The sequence below is a fragment of the Xenopus laevis genome, chromosome 5S (assembly GCF_017654675.1).
Source record: "Xenopus laevis strain J_2021 chromosome 5S, Xenopus_laevis_v10.1, whole genome shotgun sequence".
Lineage (NCBI taxonomy): Eukaryota > Metazoa > Chordata > Amphibia > Anura > Pipidae > Xenopus > Xenopus laevis.
This window is the reverse complement of record NC_054380.1, coordinates 60,579,393-60,598,241: the sequence shown is the minus strand read 5'-3', so window position 1 is coordinate 60,598,241 and position 18,849 is coordinate 60,579,393. Positions and strand designations below refer to the sequence as shown.

The 18,849-nt window shown below is 40.1% G+C and overlaps 1 protein-coding gene across 2 annotated transcripts in view; it reads left to right on the top strand.

The window, feature by feature from the left end:
* The window catches only part of pde7b.S (phosphodiesterase 7B S homeolog), a 262,195-nt gene that overhangs the window by 162,958 nt on the left and 80,388 nt on the right, over nt 1–18,849 (top strand). Inside the window, exon 1 of one of the 2 annotated variants that reach the window (XM_018265358.2) lies at nt 3,007–3,993. The exons of the other annotated variant lie outside the window; for it this stretch is intronic. Coding sequence (XP_018120847.1) covers nt 3,756–3,993 — 238 coding nt within the window. The 5' untranslated portion in view covers nt 3,007–3,755. Of the gene's footprint in view, nt 1–3,006; nt 3,994–18,849 lie in introns of those variants that run through there. 2 annotated transcript variants of the gene reach the window in all.

Below are 18,849 nucleotides of genomic sequence, written 5' to 3'. Positions count from 1 at the left end.
CTCTCCGACCCCTTGAATGTTGCTCTCAATTGCCTCAAAGCAGGTGACTATTTTTGAATTCCTGGCTAAAAGGCAAAGTTTAGTTGCATAAAAGCCATGAGTGCTGCCAAACAGGTCCCCCTTTTGGCTGCCAGTACAAATAGGGGCTATCAAATACCCAATCACAGCCCATATTTGGCATCCCAGGAACTTTTTGCATGCTTGTGTACATTTTTAATGGAGGGGACCCCTGGCTCAGAGGGAACATTGCTTACAGTATAGGCACATTTTTACTGTACAAAAGTAGAATATGGCAGAAACAGCATTGTGCAAGAATATGGTAGAAACAGCATTGTGCAAAGAACCTTGCTCATCGGAAGTGAGTGGAGATTCTAGTCATATTATATCATTAGTGCAGTAACCCAACCACATAATGCCGATGAGCAGGTTCATATTCAGCAATATTTTACAGCACACACAGACCCACATGTATGTGTTCCCAAACTGACTCCCTGCAACCGTATGCAGTAAACAGAACAGAGACATTGGAAACTGCACCATCTCCTGTTTGTTTGTATACTTCTGACGAAGATCCCTGTGGGGGATCGAAATGTTGAGTCTAAATAAAGATTTCCCTATTTTTGAACTTCCTTCAAACCCTGTGAGTGCTGCTACTTTTTAATCTTGAATCTACTATACATTGGCTAGCACCCAGGTATTTGTCTACGTAAATTCCCGTTGTTCTTTTGTTAGGCTGCTGGGGTGGGGGGTGGGTGGGAGGGAGGGGGTGATATCACTCCAATTTGCAGTACAGCAGTAAAGAGTGACTAAAGCACAACCACATGACTGGGGCAGCTGGGAAACTGACAATATGTCTAGCCCCATGTCAGATTTCAAAATTGAATAAAAAAAAAAAAATCTTTTTTTTTGCTCTTTTGAAATATGGATTTCAGTGCAGCACTGTTAACTGATGTGTTTTGAAAAAAACATGTTTTCCCATGGCAGTATCCCTTTAAAATGACATTAAATAAATAGGACCTTGCCAGCCTCATCCCAAGGCAATAGTTAAAGCCAGAATTCCATAAGGGATCGCTACTATGCTCTGCCACTCCTCACTTGAGATCAGCACTATGTCATTATACCCACCACTGAGTATTAGCATGCTGCTACCTAAAGAGAGGACGGCCCCAAACTCTGCTATGAGCAGGAGCTGCATCTCCCACCATTAGAGAATTTCAGCAGCCCTGCTGTCGGTCAGGAATCTGCAGTGCGTCAATGATAGGAAATCCAAGCAGACTGTCACCTAGCACAAGCAGAAGTAGCATCTATATCAGTGATCCCCAACCAGTAGCTCGTGAGCAACATGTTGCTCAACAACCCCTTGGATGTTGCTCCCAGTGGTCTTAAAGCAGGTGCTTATTTTTGAATTCCAGGCTTGGAGGCAAGTTTTGGTTGTATGAAAACCAGGTGTACTGCCAAACAGAGTCTCCTGTAGGTTGACAATCCACATAGGGGCTACCAAATGGCCAATCGCAGCCCTTATTTGGCACCCCAAGCACATTTTTATGCTAGCGTTGCTCCCCAACTCCTTTTACTTCTGAATGTTGCTCACGGGTTCAAAAGGTTGGGGATCCCTGATCTATATCAATCAACCCACTGTGCAGTCACAGGAGAGAACCTCCTAAATTTACCTGTGCAGTACTCTGGCAAGGTCCTACCGCTGCTGTAACAAATAAAAACTTAAAATACATTATCATACTGTATATACACTGTTTTGATCCATAGGAAGGCAAAAACCCCAACCTGAAGCCACTGCCAATTATGCCTCAAGAGGAAAACAATTCCTTTCTGACCCCAATGGCAATCGGAAACATTCCCTGGATCAAGCATTTGACATTCATTTAACTTGAATAATAACATGCACATGCTTTACATGCAGGAATACATCAACATTTGCTTATTAATAGATATGAGAATATAAAGAGAAACATCTGACATTTCACAAAATATGCAAAAAGGGGAAAGTGGCTGTGATGTTTCTACCTCAGAAAATAAGGAAGTGAACTGCCATCACATCCCTGTCTCTCTCTGCCCCCCAGCCTGGCTTTTCCCTGCCTTAACTCATTCCTTCTCACCCAATCATAGCTACATCTGATTCTGCCAATCTTTGAAATAAATCAGTGTAATTTGGCTGCTGGTCATTCGGATCCCTTGTCATGCAGCCTCTGCGTTTATAGCTCCATCGCTTCCCTTACTTGCAATATTACGGTAGCTCACAATGATACTGAAAAGAACTCTGAAAAAAGACATTTACATTTCATTCACTGTAGGCTGTGTTCTCTTGAAGTCAGTAATGAAAGGCAGGCAAACGCTGTTTAAGTATCCCTCCTTCCCCTAAGATTTGGAAAAAGGTCCTTTTCTGATTCATCACTCTGCCACTGGGTCTGATGTCTCTCCTGCTATGCCTCTGGTACCGTGATAAAGAACTCTACAACTCACATCTGGCAGGTTTCCAGATTATTTTTACTCATATAACTATTGGGGGGGGGGAAAGGGTGAGACTTCGCCCAGGCTTGTGCACATGCCAATGAGTTGAAGTTGCAGGTTGTTTCCAGGGAGGCCCAAGTTAAAAATGTTGCCCTCCAGAGATTTTTTGGTGTTCATTTTTAGAATGTTTTTAATATATTATTTTATTTATAAAGCAACCTGAAATCTGTGTTTAGAAAAAATATTGTGCAACAGCAGCACTATAGTATGCATACTTTACTACAAGGTCAAATTTTAAGGAAGTCTGGTTTGCATCTGCTTGCAGTGCTCTCTCCATTGCATGAAGTGGTTTGTTTTTTCCCCTATGCAATGGCTTGTCAGTATGTAGCTGACAGAAAGGAGAAATAGTTCTGCAGTGAGTTACACAACATTTATTGAGCTTGTGCCTGTAGATCTGATTCACTGCTCTCTCTCTCTCTCTCTCTCTCTCTCTCTCTCTCTCTCTCTCTCTCTCTCTCTCCCTCTCCCTCTCTCTCTCCATCTTTGTGCAGTCTCTGGTATGTGCTATGATTCACTCGTACTTTCCTTCCAGAAGTAGTGCACCTTAGTTCCGTAAACAATGTTATGAAGCAAGCCAAGTATACTTCTGGTTCACTGAAAACCCAGCAACTAGGGAGAGGAAGATAAAACAGTGAGCAAGGGAGAAAGGTCATTACATTGCATTATACCAGATCAGCTTTAACAACGTTTGTAATGTCCTTATCATAATGCAGTGAGAGAAAGGAAGGACTGGCCCTGTTCCAGCTTAGAGGGAAGAGGCAGTTACAGACTGCTGTTGCCTGCTGCAAAGTTCTTCACTGCTTCAGTCTTGTTCTGTTTGCACTGCAGGCTACATTGCCGAGCTGGAATCTTCAAAAGCCTGATGTTTTTTGACAGTTTACAAGACCTTCTTAAACATATTGTAACGACCAGGGAAAAGAAAAAAGACGGGAAATGAGAGAAAAGTGTAAGAGGAGACTACATGTGATTGACTTTTTGGTCTGGATTCTGGGTTAAATATGTCAAACCAATTTGAGGAAAAGCAAGGAAGAAAGGATTTGGCACCTTTCAGCCCAAACTAATACTGGATTACCAAATCACAGGGGACCTTCTTCAGGACTTAACCCTGACAGCAAGGCTTTTGTTATCTCTTTATCTTCCCTGTCAAAGTTTGGGCTGTTCTTTTCAAAGTAGACAAAATATCCCAGCTACAGTCCCCTCCTGCTCTCTCACAAGCAAGTAGGGACAGGATGCCAGTGCTGGATACGTGTTTTAACTCTGCAGAGATGGGCAGGAGTTGGAGGACAGCTGAAGTTCTTTTGCCACCTTCCATGGGTAGCTTGCCAGCCTACCATTCTGGAAACCTGACCTGTGAGTTGCCGGAAATAATAAAGATGGTGAAACTTCTTTGGAAATCAAAGACTGGCATTCAGAGCGTGAAGGAAAGAGGGCTGTTGGCCAACGAAGATGCTCTAGGTTCTCTGCCAGGTAATCTAAGATGCAAAAGTTTCAAACACCGATTTGTTATCAACAATCCTTATTAACATAGAACCCTAAATGAATTTTAAGACCATATATATACATATATTTTTTTTAAGCCGCATTGGTAAATCAGCCCCACTAAGAATTCTGGGACATTCCCAAGAAGTTAATAAAGTGTACTAAATAAACATGATGTACGAATACAAACTTTGGCTGAAAAGATGCTGGAAATGTTAGTTCAGCAACAATTTGCTGATACCTAGCAAGCAACCTGCACTAGAATGTATTCAATTTTCTTGATAAACATCTTTTGCGTACAGGGTTGCAAAAAAAATCTGCCTCACAGGTAGTGCTGATTTTATGTTATCAGACTGCAGGTTTGCTTTTAGCATTGAATAGGTTAAGTGCCTTTTATTTCTGCTTTTTTTCCCTGCTAATTGTCACTAAAGCTTTCTTATCTTTGCATGTTACATTAGAGAAATAGTGAAAATGGAGGAAAATGGAGGAAAATGGAGGAAGTTATTGACTGAATGTGGTATTCTAGCAAGATTCAAAGAACTGTGTGATTCTCTGATTCTGCATGCTTCAATTTTTTTAAATGTGTATTTGCCTGTGGTGGGGTGAAACCTAAATAACAAGTATATAATCAATGTCTCCTTCCCAGGGAGCTGACATTGACCTACTAGTTATGGGTCCCCCTAGCACTAACTTTATGCATCAGATAACTTTGTAGGTCAGATGTGCTTATCAATATAAAGTTTAATTAATACCCTTGGCATTATTTATGCTTAAGCCTACAAGTTTGGCTGCTCTAAAACCAAAGCAGTGGAGAACATCACATATTGATGCAATTCATTAAGGTAGTTTAATAAATATGGTATTTTATACTTCCCTGTGATAGCCAATACCAGAATCTCTCAATGTATATAATGTACTTGGGGTGGGAAATGCCTACTACTTCCTATTTAGGGATGTCGCGGACTGTTCGCCGGCGAACTTGTTCGCGCGAACATCGGCTGTTCGCGTCCGCCGCAAGTTCGCGAACGTCGCGCGGCGTTCGCCAATAGGCGTTCGCGTCAAAATCGTTCGACCATTCGATCGCTAAAATCGAACGATTTTCGTTCGATTCGAACGAAAATCGTTCGATCGAACGATTAAAATCCTTCGATCGTTCGAATCGAACGATTTTCGGATGTTCGAAGTTCGCGAACTGTTCGCGAACTGTTCGCAATTTTTGCCGGTGTTCGCGAACGGCGTTCGCGAACACATTATCGGCGGTTCGCTACATCCCTATTCCTATTTACTATGTACTTGGAGAGCAAATTCCTACTGCTATTCACTATATAATGTTCTAGGGGTACAGAACACGCTGGTTTCACCTTATTGTATAATATAATGGCAATATCATTGGTCAGTGTACAATGTATTTGGATGCTATTGCCTATTGTTTTCACTGTGTATACTGGGAACCTTTTTTTTTCTCATTATTATTTGCTGTGGATGGTATTACCTGTGGCTATCACTGTATAAGGTAATGGGTATGCTGTGTCATTGCATTTTGCCCTTACTTTCTCATGTGCTTTGGATGCTATTACCAATTGCTTTCACTGTGTAATATGCTAGAGGTACCAATCCCTGTGCCCTTTATTAAATATTATACTGGCAATACCTTTTAGTCTTGCTATCAAAGAAAAATATGTTGGTGATGTCATTAGCCATTGCCACTACCCCATTATAAATATGTTCTACAACCTATGGACATGATTTTTTTTAAAATATTAAACCTTTAGCCAGTGATGCAACATTCATTTCCAGTGTGATAATCCTTCCTTGTTCATGTATTCTCCCTGATCTCTGTAAAAGTTAGCTGTGGCCCCATTATTTTGCTGCCGCCCATGCTTTATTTGACCTGCAGCTGAATGCTAAAGGAGGAGAGAGCCCAAAGTCTGTAATATTCCCATTAGAGTATTAGCTCCCATCTTATAATGATCAGAACTGGAAGGGTAAGTGGGCTCAGTTGTGGGTAGTGAAAGCATTTATGTCAACATTTTGTTTTTGTGTATTCAATTAGGTACTAAAGCTCTTGAATTCCTCTCAGTATATCATTAGGTGGTTATCCCTTTCTTTGTGTACACATTCCTCACAAGATAGAGAGAGGTGCAGGTAAAACTGGAATGTTGCATCTGTTGGTAGCTTATTTTTTTGTGGAAGTAGAGTAGTCAGCACAGCTTCTTACACCTTTTCTTCTTGTATCGTGGTGCAGGTTCCCCAGTGGCCACTATCCACTGGCAAATGTAACAACAGTAGAATAGAACAGCACCAGCTCAGGGGCCCATTTACTAAGGGTCGAAGTGAATTCAAAGTGAATTTTGGAATTCAAAAACGTAGAATTTCAAAGTCATTTTTGGGTACTTCGAACAACGAATAGGCCAAAATTCGATTTGAATTGAAAATCGACCATTCAAAAATTGAAGTACTGTCTCTTTAAAAAACTAAGACTTCAACACTTCGCCACCTTAAACCTGTCAAATTGCTATGTTAGCCTATGGGGACCTCCTAGAACCTATAGCCAGTATACGTTTTTTTTTTTTTGAAAATCGATTAAATCGTTCGATTTGAATTTGATCGAAAACTGTTAAATTTAATCAAAAAAAACTTCCACTATTGAATTTCTACAATTCGAGTGTCCAATTTCGAAGTTTTACCACTTCAAAATTCGACCCTTAGTAAATGTGCCCCTCAGTCTTCTCAAGATAAAAATGCCTTTATTGCAGATCTCTGGGCATCATAGCAACGTTTCAGCCCCCAAATGGCCTTTTATCAAGTGCTTGATAAAAGGCCATTTGAGGCCTGAAACGTTGCTGTGATGGCCAGAGATCTGCAATAAAGGCATTTTTATCTTGAGAAGATTGAGTGGTGCTGTTCTATTCTACTGTTGTAGCTTATTCTTTTGTGACAGAAAGCCAAATATATTTATCCTTTCTTTAGCACTGACACATTGCGCAGTGTTTCTAGAGATCACTGCATCATCCACTGTCCCTGTGGAGTTTACAATCTATGGTCCTTATCAGATAATACTCAGTTTCACCAAGAGGGCAGTTTACCTGCACATTATTATTATTATTATTATTAATAACCTGTATTTATATAGCGCCAACATATTGCTTAGTGCTGACACATATGGTTTTGTAGGAAACCTCAGCAGAGAACATACAACAACTTGTGAGTAGTGCCCATGTCAAAATTGAACCTGAGACACCTTGCCATAAATTTGTGTGTCTTTTTGTTAATGTGATCTTTCATTCTTTTTTCTTTGTCCACAACATTTAGAGACTGATTTTCAAACATTTGTATGTAAGCAGACAGCATTTCTAATAATGTCCTGTCACTCTGCTACTGACAGGTTGACATTTCTCAATAACAGAGACTTACATGGGTATGTGCTGGTGGGTAAACTTCTGCTTTTGGGAAAAAAAGTATTGTTAAAGCCAACCCATTGCGCATAAGTGAGGGGTACATTAAACACAAATTTTCTTATTCCTATGCAGCCAGAATTAGCGTTGAACATTACCTTATGTGAAATAGCTCTGACTAAGGTGACCATGTTTATGAGTTCATGCTACTATATACTAGTGTCATAAGAATAAAATAACATTAGATGTTATGCAGGTAGACATGGCACACCTTTGTTTAGTGAATTTTTGCTGAACAGCTATGGGATCCATTATCCGGAAATTTGTTATCAATAAAACCCAAATTATAGCAAGCCTGTCTCCCATTTATCAAAATAATCCACAATTTTTAACAATTATTTCCTTTTTCGCTGTAATAATAAAACAGTACCTTGTACTTGATCCCCAATAAGATATAATCCATACTTATTGGAAGCAAAATCAGCCTGTTGGTTTTATTTAATGCTGAAATTATTATGACATTATTATAAAGAAACAAATTACAGAAAAAAATCATTATCCAGAAAACCTCAGGCCCTAGCATTCTGGATAACAGGTCCCATACCTGTAATATGCCAACAGAGTTTGTGCTGGCTAGTGGGGCCATTTTGTTACTTATTCAAGCTTTAATTGATTATAAGTGATAAAATAAAGGAAGGAATAAAATAATACTGGGTACATACAGGAAACTTTCGTGGACAATCATCCAATGTTACAGTCCATAAAGCAATTGGACCATGCTTGTTGGTAGAATCCCTTAAGACAAGAGCAGGTCCATGCATTTCGAGATAAGCTGATAATATCATGCATAAACGGTTTTGTTTGTTTAGTTTTGCATTTTGACCTTTACATTAAAGATTAGTATGATGCAGTGGGTAATATTCTGAGGAAAGTTGCTTTACAGAGCATTGGAGTTTTAGATGTTAGCTGGACAGAGTGAGAAGTGGAAGTCAAATAATCCAAAAACTATAGGAAAGAAAAAATAAGGCCCAATGGAAAAGTTACATACTAAAAGTTATCTTAAAGGAGAACCACCACTTTAATGTGACTGCTATGCCAAATAAATTTTTGGTGGACCATATATGCACACAGCCATGCACAAAATAGATCTGATTATACAGTATCTGGTTATCTGAGGTTTTATATTCTTTTTAATCTATCCTAGATTAGTATTTAGAGGTACATTTTAAAACAGGACTGTCCTGTTGATTTCAAGTGCACAGTAATGAGCTAATGGGTTTATGTTTGTCTGTCATCGCCACTTTGTTTGTAGTTCTCCAGGAGAAAAAATGCTATTGTTTGGCTGTATAAGCTGGAAGGTGGGGGCCAATTAAACACAGAATTTATGCATTGTCCTCCCTTGGACAGACCAGAATATAATTAAATCTTAATAATGTTTCTTTGCCAAAGCCCTTGTCTAGAATGTAAACGTTTCACTAAAGGAAAGTGAAAATCAATAAACAGTTTCCTTCATGTTTGACCCAGATGGTACAGTGTCTGATAAGAACAATCAGGTGGAGAGCTTCTGTCAGTCTTTTCATGCCCAGAAATGCATAGCTGCTTCTATAGTGTTGCTAAATGTGATAGCAACAGCTAATGCTTAGTTAACCATATGCTTAGGGTATGACTCATGTTGGATGAGTGTGTTACATGAGGTTTAATAAACGTCAGATTTAGGGTAAATGTAATGTTTCAGTACAGCATATGTTTCATGGGGGAAATATTAGTGACACAGGGGACAGCTGTGAGATCTGCAAGAGTCAATTGCCTCTTGAGCAAGATGCCTGCTTTGTGCTGACCTATCCTCGTATGATACAGGCAAATCCATCATCCTTTGCTTGTTCTGTTGAAGTTCACGGATAAGAAAAGTCCTCTATCCTAACCCAATTGCTTTATTTCTGCTTCTTTTGCACCCTATTTTTTCAACAAGGTACTATTTCTAGAATGTATAGTTATCACAAACTGGAATTATATAATACAACCAAATTTTATTTATGATCACGTTGTTCTTTTGCTTCTGGAAATTTACACTATTTCATCATTTGAAAGGCTAGTCATTATGTGCTCCCTTGTGAAAAGTTAAAGAGAGATATTGGGCATTTGTGGAATGCTGTAGACAAATGCAAGAAACAAATCTCTTTGCTATGATGGCAGCTCTCAAGCATCTTGACGCCATAGAGGACACTTTCAAAGTAAACATTGTGTGAATTGTTCCTCTGCTCACTAGGAAGTGTTTGCCTGGAAATACGTTGTCTGTTTCATAAAACCAAGGATGTTGTGCAATAATATCAAAAAAAACCAGTTCATGGAACACAATAGAAATGGCTGGAAAAATCTGGAGGAAATTTTAGGTGTGGTTGGAACCCATAGAGTTCATAAATTTTTAAAACTTTGAGTATTACAGATCTTCCCTCCATTGCCACTTGCCAGAAGACACAGTGTTGTCTTAGATTTATTAACCGGAGCAAATATGTTTATCTAAATTAGTCTCATTTTATTAGAACTATCTATGGGAAGATTGTGTTTTTAAAAAATAAATACTTGTCCAGATTATTGCTGTTTGGTAGCTGTATTGTATCCTTGGCATTCTGCTCCATCCATCATGTCACTGAATACAGTAGCACCAAGGTGCAAGAGGAGTCAGCATGCTGATTCAAGCATGCTACAGCTTTAAAACCTCTCTAAAAAAGATTAGGCTAAAAATCACTGTTTTTGACCTATATAAAAATAGACTGTAGCATGCTGACAGGCAACAGAGGTCATCCACCCATTACTGTTCATGTAGTAAAGTTTACTTTACTTTGTGTCGTGACGATAAAACAAGAAAGGGGACTCTAAGCACACATGCCCCTAGTCTCCATAACAATCAGTTATGTCTGGAATAAAAGCTGTCAGTCATGGATGCTTTGGAAAAAATTTAGAGAAGGTAGAAGTGAAGTAAGCAACAGCATTTCTATAGAAAGATAGGGGTTGTTCACCTTTGAATTAACTTTTAGTATGATTGTAGAGGCTTTTGAGTTATTTAGCCTTTTATGCAAGCAGCTCTCCAGATTGCAATTTCAGCAATCTGGTTGAATCGAGTCCAAATTACTCATGCAACCATGCACTGATTTCAATGGAGACTGGACTATGACTAGGAGAGGGCCTGAATAGAAAAATAAGTCATAAAAAGTAGTCGTAAAAATAAATGTGAAGCCTTGCAAAGCATTTGTTTTTTAGGTGGGATCAGTGACCCTATAAAAACTATAAAAAAATAAACAATGAATACCAATTGAAAAGTCGCTTCAAATTAGATATTCTATAACATATTAAAAGTTAACTTAAATGTGAACTACCTTTAAGAGAAATACTATAAATGCAAAATAGAGCTGTAATTTAGTGCAATGGTTATCTTCTATTGGGTTTCAAACAGTAATACTGTCTAATATCCTAAACTAAAAATGCTTATGCCCAACACTTTGGTCATGTATACCTTTTCTATGCGATACAGCCAGCATGCTCCAAGCCAGCAAGCACTAACAATGTATGAAGTTAATTACTGAAATTTTCAATGGTGGAAAGCAGTGTTAAATAATATAAAGTATATTACAACATACTTTATATCTGTAGCAGCTTTAATCAAATGATGGTTGCCCTTGTGTAATCTAAAAATATTGGATTGCTGTATGTTTTTTATTGTGTAGCAATCCTTTGGAACAAAGGCAACAGTTAGATTACATAAATTATGCTTGTATTAATTTGCATTACTTCAATTTGTGAAACAGGACACATTTTACATCAAAATCTGTGCTGTAGCAAATGCTGCTCATATCTAGTCCCTATGGAGGAAATTTACTAAAGGACAAAGTGGCTAACGCTGGCGAAAATCCACCAGCATGACGTCATTTCGGCACTTCGCCGATTTACTAATGGTAGCTGGTGTAATTTCGCTGGCATAATTTCGCCAATGTGATAGACTCTGGCGCAACTTCGCCCTCTAACGCCAAGCGAATTTTCAGTAGTGTTACTATGCAAATTCACTAAGTTTTTGATATTACTGAAAGCTACCTCTATCGCGAGACTTGTCTTCGCCACCTCAAACCAGACAAAGTGCAATAGAGTAGATAGGACTTAATAAAAAAATAGTTGAAAATTTTCCCAAAAAAAAAAAGTCCCAAAAAACACTGGCGTTTTTTCCTATTTAAAGAGTGATAGACTGAAAAAGATCATAGATTTTTTTGGGGGTACCCTCCTTCCCCCCTACATTTGCTAACATATGGCACCTAAACTATACTGTAGGCACATGTGTAGGGCATTATAACAACTTTAAATAATTGTATTAAGGTTCCCTGGCCTTGTGTAGTGTATTGTATTTGCTGCAGCATATACGGCCATTGTACTTTAACTGTACGCCGTATGCCAATTAGCCAACGCTAGCATAACTTCGAACTGCTGAGCGTAATTTCGCTGGCGGTGGCCAGCGTTCGGTACCCTGTGCGCAACTTCGGATCTTCGTGAATTAGCGTTGTCCAGGCGAATTTACGCCTGGCGAAGTGTTGCGATGTGCGCCAAACTAGCGCTGGCGAATTTTCACTGGTTAGTCAATTTGCCCCCTATGCCTTATTCCCAAACACTTAAGTTAAGATGGGTTGAAAAAAGTCCAATTCCCCCTATGGTCTTTGTCTTAGGAGATAGAATTCCGAAATTGCCAAACCCATCGCAGAGGATGGTTAATCACATCCTGACGGCAGCAAGGGGTTTAGTGGCGAAACACTGGAAGGCCCCTAGACCTCCCACAGAACAGGAGTTCTTAGATAGAATGAAATTTATTCGCAGGATGGATTGTCTGACGGCGTTGAAACACAATACCATGGATGTGTTTGATAGAATTTGGTGTAATTGGGATCTGTTGGAGTTGCAGCGGGGGACCGTGTAATTTGGGACTTATGGGGTCTATAAGATATGTAACTGGTTGGTAAAGGATGTGCAGGGCGGTAACCTAAACACACTGCTGGGAGTTGAGGGTGGTGTAGGGACACTGGAATAACTGTGTAGATGTACCTTTATATTTTGGCAATACCATGTGGCTACATGATTGAATGAGGGAGCATAGTAGGAAAATAACATGTTGATGTATGGATGCTGTATGGTGCTCAGATTATGCCTTCTCTTGCCAATTGTACTGTGATATGGCCCTATGTGGGCAAGTTGTAATGTTTGTTTTTGCAAATGTAAAAAAAAAAAAAAAAAAAAAATGCAAATAAAAATATAAATAAAAAAAAAAGAAAAAAGTCCAATTCCAAGTTCAACCCCTCCAAATGAACCCTAGTGCACATATATACACACACTCATATTGACCTATCTATACACTCACATAAACTTTATATACCAATATCTATACTAATTTATACACTGTCAAAGTAATACAATGCTTTTTAAGTCATGAAAGCAACTGCATAGCAAGACGGTGTCTCTGATTATAAAATAAAGGTAAGATGAGCTAAATAGGTCCAGCAGCATGCAGCCTTGCACTTATGGGGACTATGCTCTGTACCCTATTTTGGGAAAGGCAATTAAATGAATAAACAAGAACTTCACGTTTTGTAACACCCCTGCATAGGTTTTGTAAAATCCAATTTATTGTTGAAGATAGCTGGGAATGTTAGGGCCAAAATAAATCCATATTTTCTAGACAAAATTAACGATATTATTTAAAATATATATATATATATATTTTTATCAGTGTTGTAAATGAAAAATTTTGAACAATAAATTTTTATTTTTTAGTCCTCCTTATGTCTGAAACCACTGGCAACAGATTTTACAAACATATATTAAACCTGCGCATCACTATAATCCTAGGAGCCACTGAGTCTGCCATCTCTATTGTTATGATCCAAATAGTAAATCTGTACTGACTGTAAGCAATGTTATATAGTGACCATAAATACAGCAAAGGATCTTTATGCTGTAAATGTGTGTGTTGGTGTTGGTATGGGAAATAACACAGTTTAGTCTTCTGGAGACATAACAAAGCTGTCACTGTTGATACAAAAACTGATTATAAAGACAGTGGTTAAACAGGTTTAGAAGCATGCAACTTTATACCTATTTAGGAAAGGGCAATTACAGTATATGTATTGTATAAACAGAAACTTTATAAATAAAGAAATTATTTAAGGCAAATTGAGCTTTTTGGTGACATGGCAGGCATATGATGGATTCAAACCAATTACTGTGCATTGTCTTGTAGCAATTGCATGTGAAATATGCATCTTTGGCATTAATGTTGAAATAACGATTTATTTTCAATCTGTATACCTGTAAAATAATGTGAAATGTGCAATGATGCAGAATTCACTTGCAGAGCCGGGCCAAGGTAGTTTGGCACCCTAGGCAAGGACTTCAATCAGCGCCCCCCCCCCCCCCCCCCCGTTCTGTAGGACCATTTCCCACCTAATCACTTACAGTTTTTTTTAATAAAGAAACCTTACAACACATTAATTAATTAACATTTTCTTTTTTACACTCTACTTTACTGTACCTGCCAGCCAGCAGCACCCAAAATATTGCCCCCCTGAAGTCTGTACCTGTTGTGCCAAAAAATGCATTGCTCCCCACCCCCCCAAGTCTGTACCTGTTGTGCCAAAAAATGCATTTCCCCCCAGCCCCCCCCAAATCTATACCTGTTGTGCCAAAAAATGCATTGCCCCCCCAGCCCCCCCAAGTCTGTACCTGTTGTGTGCCAAACAGCTCCAACTCCAAAACCAGCAGCAGCAGTCAGCAGAATAGTCACCAGGCAGCCACCCATAGTTTTAGTCAGGACTCAGTCTCAGGAGGAGTCAGAGGAGCTTAGCTCAGGCCTCAAGAGAGCAAAGAATGCCGTACCACCCGCACGACGCGGTCACCGTGACCACACAGGTGCACTGTCGCGCACAGCTCCCTCCTGAAGTCACCGCGCCAGCCGGCGTTCCTCTTGCTGCAGCGTGCAGGCGCATGATTGGATGCGCAATTGCGCATTACGTGCGCTGCTGCCTCTGAAGAAGGATCCGACGGATCCAGCCAGCAGGGCATGTAAGAAACTGGCGGGTCTTGGGGAGTCGGGGAGGGTGGAAAGCAGAGCGGGGGGCCTGGGGCAGCCGCATTGGGGAAAAGGGAGGTAAAAATTAAAGAAATAAAAAAAAAAAAAAATATTTTCAAAATTGCGCCCCCCTATGACTGCGCCCTAGGCGGGCGCCTACTCTGCCTACCCCTAGTTCCAGCCCTGTTCACTTGGCATTGTGATCCCCCCTCTGTCACTAGTACTAAAACACAATTTTCTCTATGGTGACATTCCAGGAACAGAAGAAAAAGTGGCATTACGTCTTCAAATTATATGAGAAGCCAAAACTACTATATTCAGTGCCATTTTATGGGCCATTTTGAGTTTGTTTTTATATAATTGTCAGTAATGTTGCATATAGAAATGAGTTCCTTTTTCTCAGTAATAATAAAATTGTTCCTTGTACTTGATCCCAACTTACTAAGATACAATTAATCCTTATTGGGTTTCTTTACTGTTTACATGATTTTGTAGTATGCATAAGGCATGGAAATCCAAATTATGGAAAGATCCCTTATGAAGAATACCCCAGCTCCCAAGCATTCTGGATAACAGGTCCCATTCCTATAACTGCTGTATCTAAGGCATAGAGACACGGACGTCAATATATGATTTACAGTTGAGATTTTTGAATGAGTTTATAAATTTTTATGTTTAGGTGCTAGGTCCCCTTTAAGTGTTCAAAAAATAATTTGAAAAAATAGCGTTGCTTTGCTACCAGTATGTATTTACTGTATGTAAGTCAGTTACAATCAAGTTCAAGGTCCTGTCTTATTATTACAGTGATAAAGGAGAGCATTTACAAAAGCCATCAAGTATTATGGGGATTTCTAGATAATAGGTCACATACATGTATTTTTACTATTAAATTCTAATGTATAATGCTGTCTTTTAGTATACAATCTCTGTATTTATTTCAAAACTGACTCTATATACAAATAAACCATAAATTGTCAATTTGAGTTTTTGTTTTTCTATAGATTTGCTTAATTGAGTAATTAAAAACTCACTGTAGAACTGAAACATTGAAAATTCACTGAAAATTTGTCATTTGCTTTATTTCTACAAGCTCATTTTAATTCTATAAGGTGGCTATACAGAGTCTGGAGTGGGCAGTTGGCAGATTATTGATCTATTATTATTATTATTAACATGTATTTATATAGCGCCAACATATTGCATAGCACTGTAAAGTAAATGTGATTTTACAACTAAATCACATGAATTATATACATAGAACATATGGGGGTAAATTTAACAAAGAGTGAAGTTCCGCCACTAGAGTGAATTCAATTCATTTCTATGGGATTTTGAAAGGCGTATTTATCAATGGGTGAAAGTGAAAGTTCACCCTTTGATAAATACGCCTATAAAAATCCCATAGAAATGAATGGAGAGTGGCGGAATTTCACTCTAGTGGCGGAACTTCACTATTAACTACACTCTTTGATAAATATACCCCAAAGAGTTACATACATCCAGGGCAGCCATCAGGGGGGAGAGTTGTAGGGGGCCCCGAGGGTAAGGGGAGCCCCGGCCATGCCACACTTACTTGATTAGCTGGGCCCCCCATCTGCTGACTTCGGGAAGGCATGGATGTTTAAGGGGCCCTGGCCACCAATTTTCTTATAATGTGGGAGGGGGCCCTGGCCACCAATTTTGGCCACCAATTTATTTTTTTTCATGTGGGGTCCTAGCCACCAATATTTTTTAATGGGGGGGCTGGCCACAAATGTTTTTTTTATGGGGGGCCCTGACCACCAATATCTTTTTATTTTTTATTAACATGTGGGAACCCTAGCCACCAATATTTTTTTTGTTTTTTTACTGTGTGGTGGGGAGGGTGGACCTGTAGGTGGGGTTTGCGGTGGGCGCAGCCCAGGGAGCCCAGGAAATTTTGTCGTATGGGGCCCTGCGATTTCTGATGGCGGTCCTGCATACATCACAATCAATACCGGTACAAAAGGTGAGGAAGGCCCTATGCAAAAGAGCATACACTCTAAAGGGAAGGGAGTAATACACAAGGTGTGGGAGATCGAATTAAGTGAGAAGTGGGTGAGAAATGTGGTACTGTATGTGGTGTTGCATTTGGTAATAAAGCAGAGTGAGGGTAGGCTTCTCGAAAAGAAGTTCATTTTAAGACATTTCTTGAAAGCAGAAAGGTTGCGAGAAAGTCGGACAGACCTTGGGAGAGAGTTCCAGAGGAGGGATGCAGCCCTTGCAAAGTCTTGAATGCGAGCATGTGAGGAGGTAATGAGAGAAGAGTTGAGTAGCAGGTCAGTAGAGGAGTGTAGTAAGCGGTTGGGTGAGTATATAGAGATGAGTTCAGAGATGTAGGGTGGGGCAGAGTTATGCAGTGCTTTGAATGTCAGGGTCATTCATTTGAATTTGATTTTGAAAGGTAGCGGAAGCCATTGCAGGGATTGACAGAATGGGGTGGCAGAGGAGGAGCGGTTGCTAAGGTGTATGAGCCTCGCAGCAGTGTTCATTATGGACTGGAGAGGTGACAGTCTCTGGAGGGGATGGCCAATTAAAAGAGAGTTACAGTAGTCTAGACGTGATATGACGAGAGAGTGAATAAGAATTTTGGCAGCATCTTGGGTGATAAATGATCATATTTTGGATATGTTCCTTAGGTGGAAGTGACATGATTTAATAGGTGACTGGATATGAGGAGTAAATGACAGGGCAGAATCTAGGATAACCCCAAGGCACCGGGCCTGGGGAGAGGGGGTGATAGTGGAATTGTTAGCTAAAATGGATACTTCCGGGATGTTACTGGTGTTATTTCGAGGAAAGAGAACCATTTCAGTTTTAGAGAGGTTTAATTTAAGGTAGCGTTGCGACATCCAGGTAGAGATAGTGGACAGGAGGAGACTCGAGTTAGGAGTCCTGGGTTGAGATCAGGAGATGATCGATCTGAGTATCGTCAGCATAGAGTTGATTAATTTGCCGAGGGAGGAAGTATAGAGGGAGAATAGTAATGGTTCCAGGACAGAGCCTTGAGGAACCCCAACAGAAAGAGGTAGGGGAGAAGATGTTACTCCGTTGTAGGAGACACTGAAGGAATGATTGGTGATGTAAGAAGAGAACCAGGACAGGGCTGTGTCATGAAGGCCAAGGGAATGGAGGGACTGGAGGAGGAGAGGGTGATCTACAGTGTCAAATGCAACTGAGAGATCAAGCAGTATTAGTAGTGAGAAATGATTGTTGGCTTTAGCGGTTAAAAGGTCATTAGTTAATCGAGTCAGCGCAATTTCAGTGGAGTGTTGTGGCTTAAAACCAGATTGTAGGGGGTCCAGCAGGTTATTATCAGAGAGGAATGAGGTTAGTCGGTTGTAGACTAGGCGTTCAAGTAGTTTAGAGATGAAAGGTAGCAGAGAGATAGGTCGGAGGTTGTCAAGATTGGAGGGATCAAGAGAGGGTTTTTTTCAGAATGGGGGTGACAAGAGCATGTTTTAGTTGAGAAGGCCTATCAGACTGGCATCTGCATTTGGAACAGTCAAGTACCTATCATGCTTTTTTAAAATGTGTTCAAGTTCAAGGACCTCTTTGGGGTCTTTATGCAGTTCTCTTCCACTGGGTCAGCATAAATTGTTGGTCTGAGCACTTCATTATTGGATCAGCCTGACTGCGCCTGAATTAGCCATTCCTAAACAACCATTCTATCTGTCGCAGGCCACACTCAATCTATGTTATTCACTCATATAGACCTCCTATTGTGTAAAGGTTGCCTCACTTCCAGAGTGTGCATTGAAAATGTCATTTGCTTTCAGTTTGCTAGGTACAGGTCTGTTTAACCTGTTGACACAGCCCAAACACTGGAGTTACCACAATGTCCAGAGTGGCGGTAGCACCAGGATTCCCCAGAGTCAATAGGCTGACTTGGTGATAGCGGAGCTTTGTGTCAGAGGAGCCAAGTATGGGAAGATTAGCGTTTTAAATAGTACGCAAATTGGTTGCAGAGAGAGGGATAGGTACACAAAAATTGCAGAAAAATGCAGAGTTTGCTTATATGGCAGAAGAAATATAACAATCTCTCTCACCATTGAGACTGTAGTCTTCCTGGCTACCCCAGGGCCTCTCCCAAACTCTGGACCACCGCAAGGTTTCCTTCCTTTTACTCACAGCTCAGAGATAACTTCTCTCTGTCAACCAGGCCGTACAGTCTGCTTCTAAGCCAGCTTCACTGCTGTACTTTCTCCAAAAGACTGCCTTTCTCCAGACAAAATTACAGACTCCTTGACATCCACTTCTCGCTCAGGCTCAGGCACTCTCTCTCTTTGCTTCAGGCTCCACAGGCTCCTTGACTTTCCTCTCAGGCTTCCA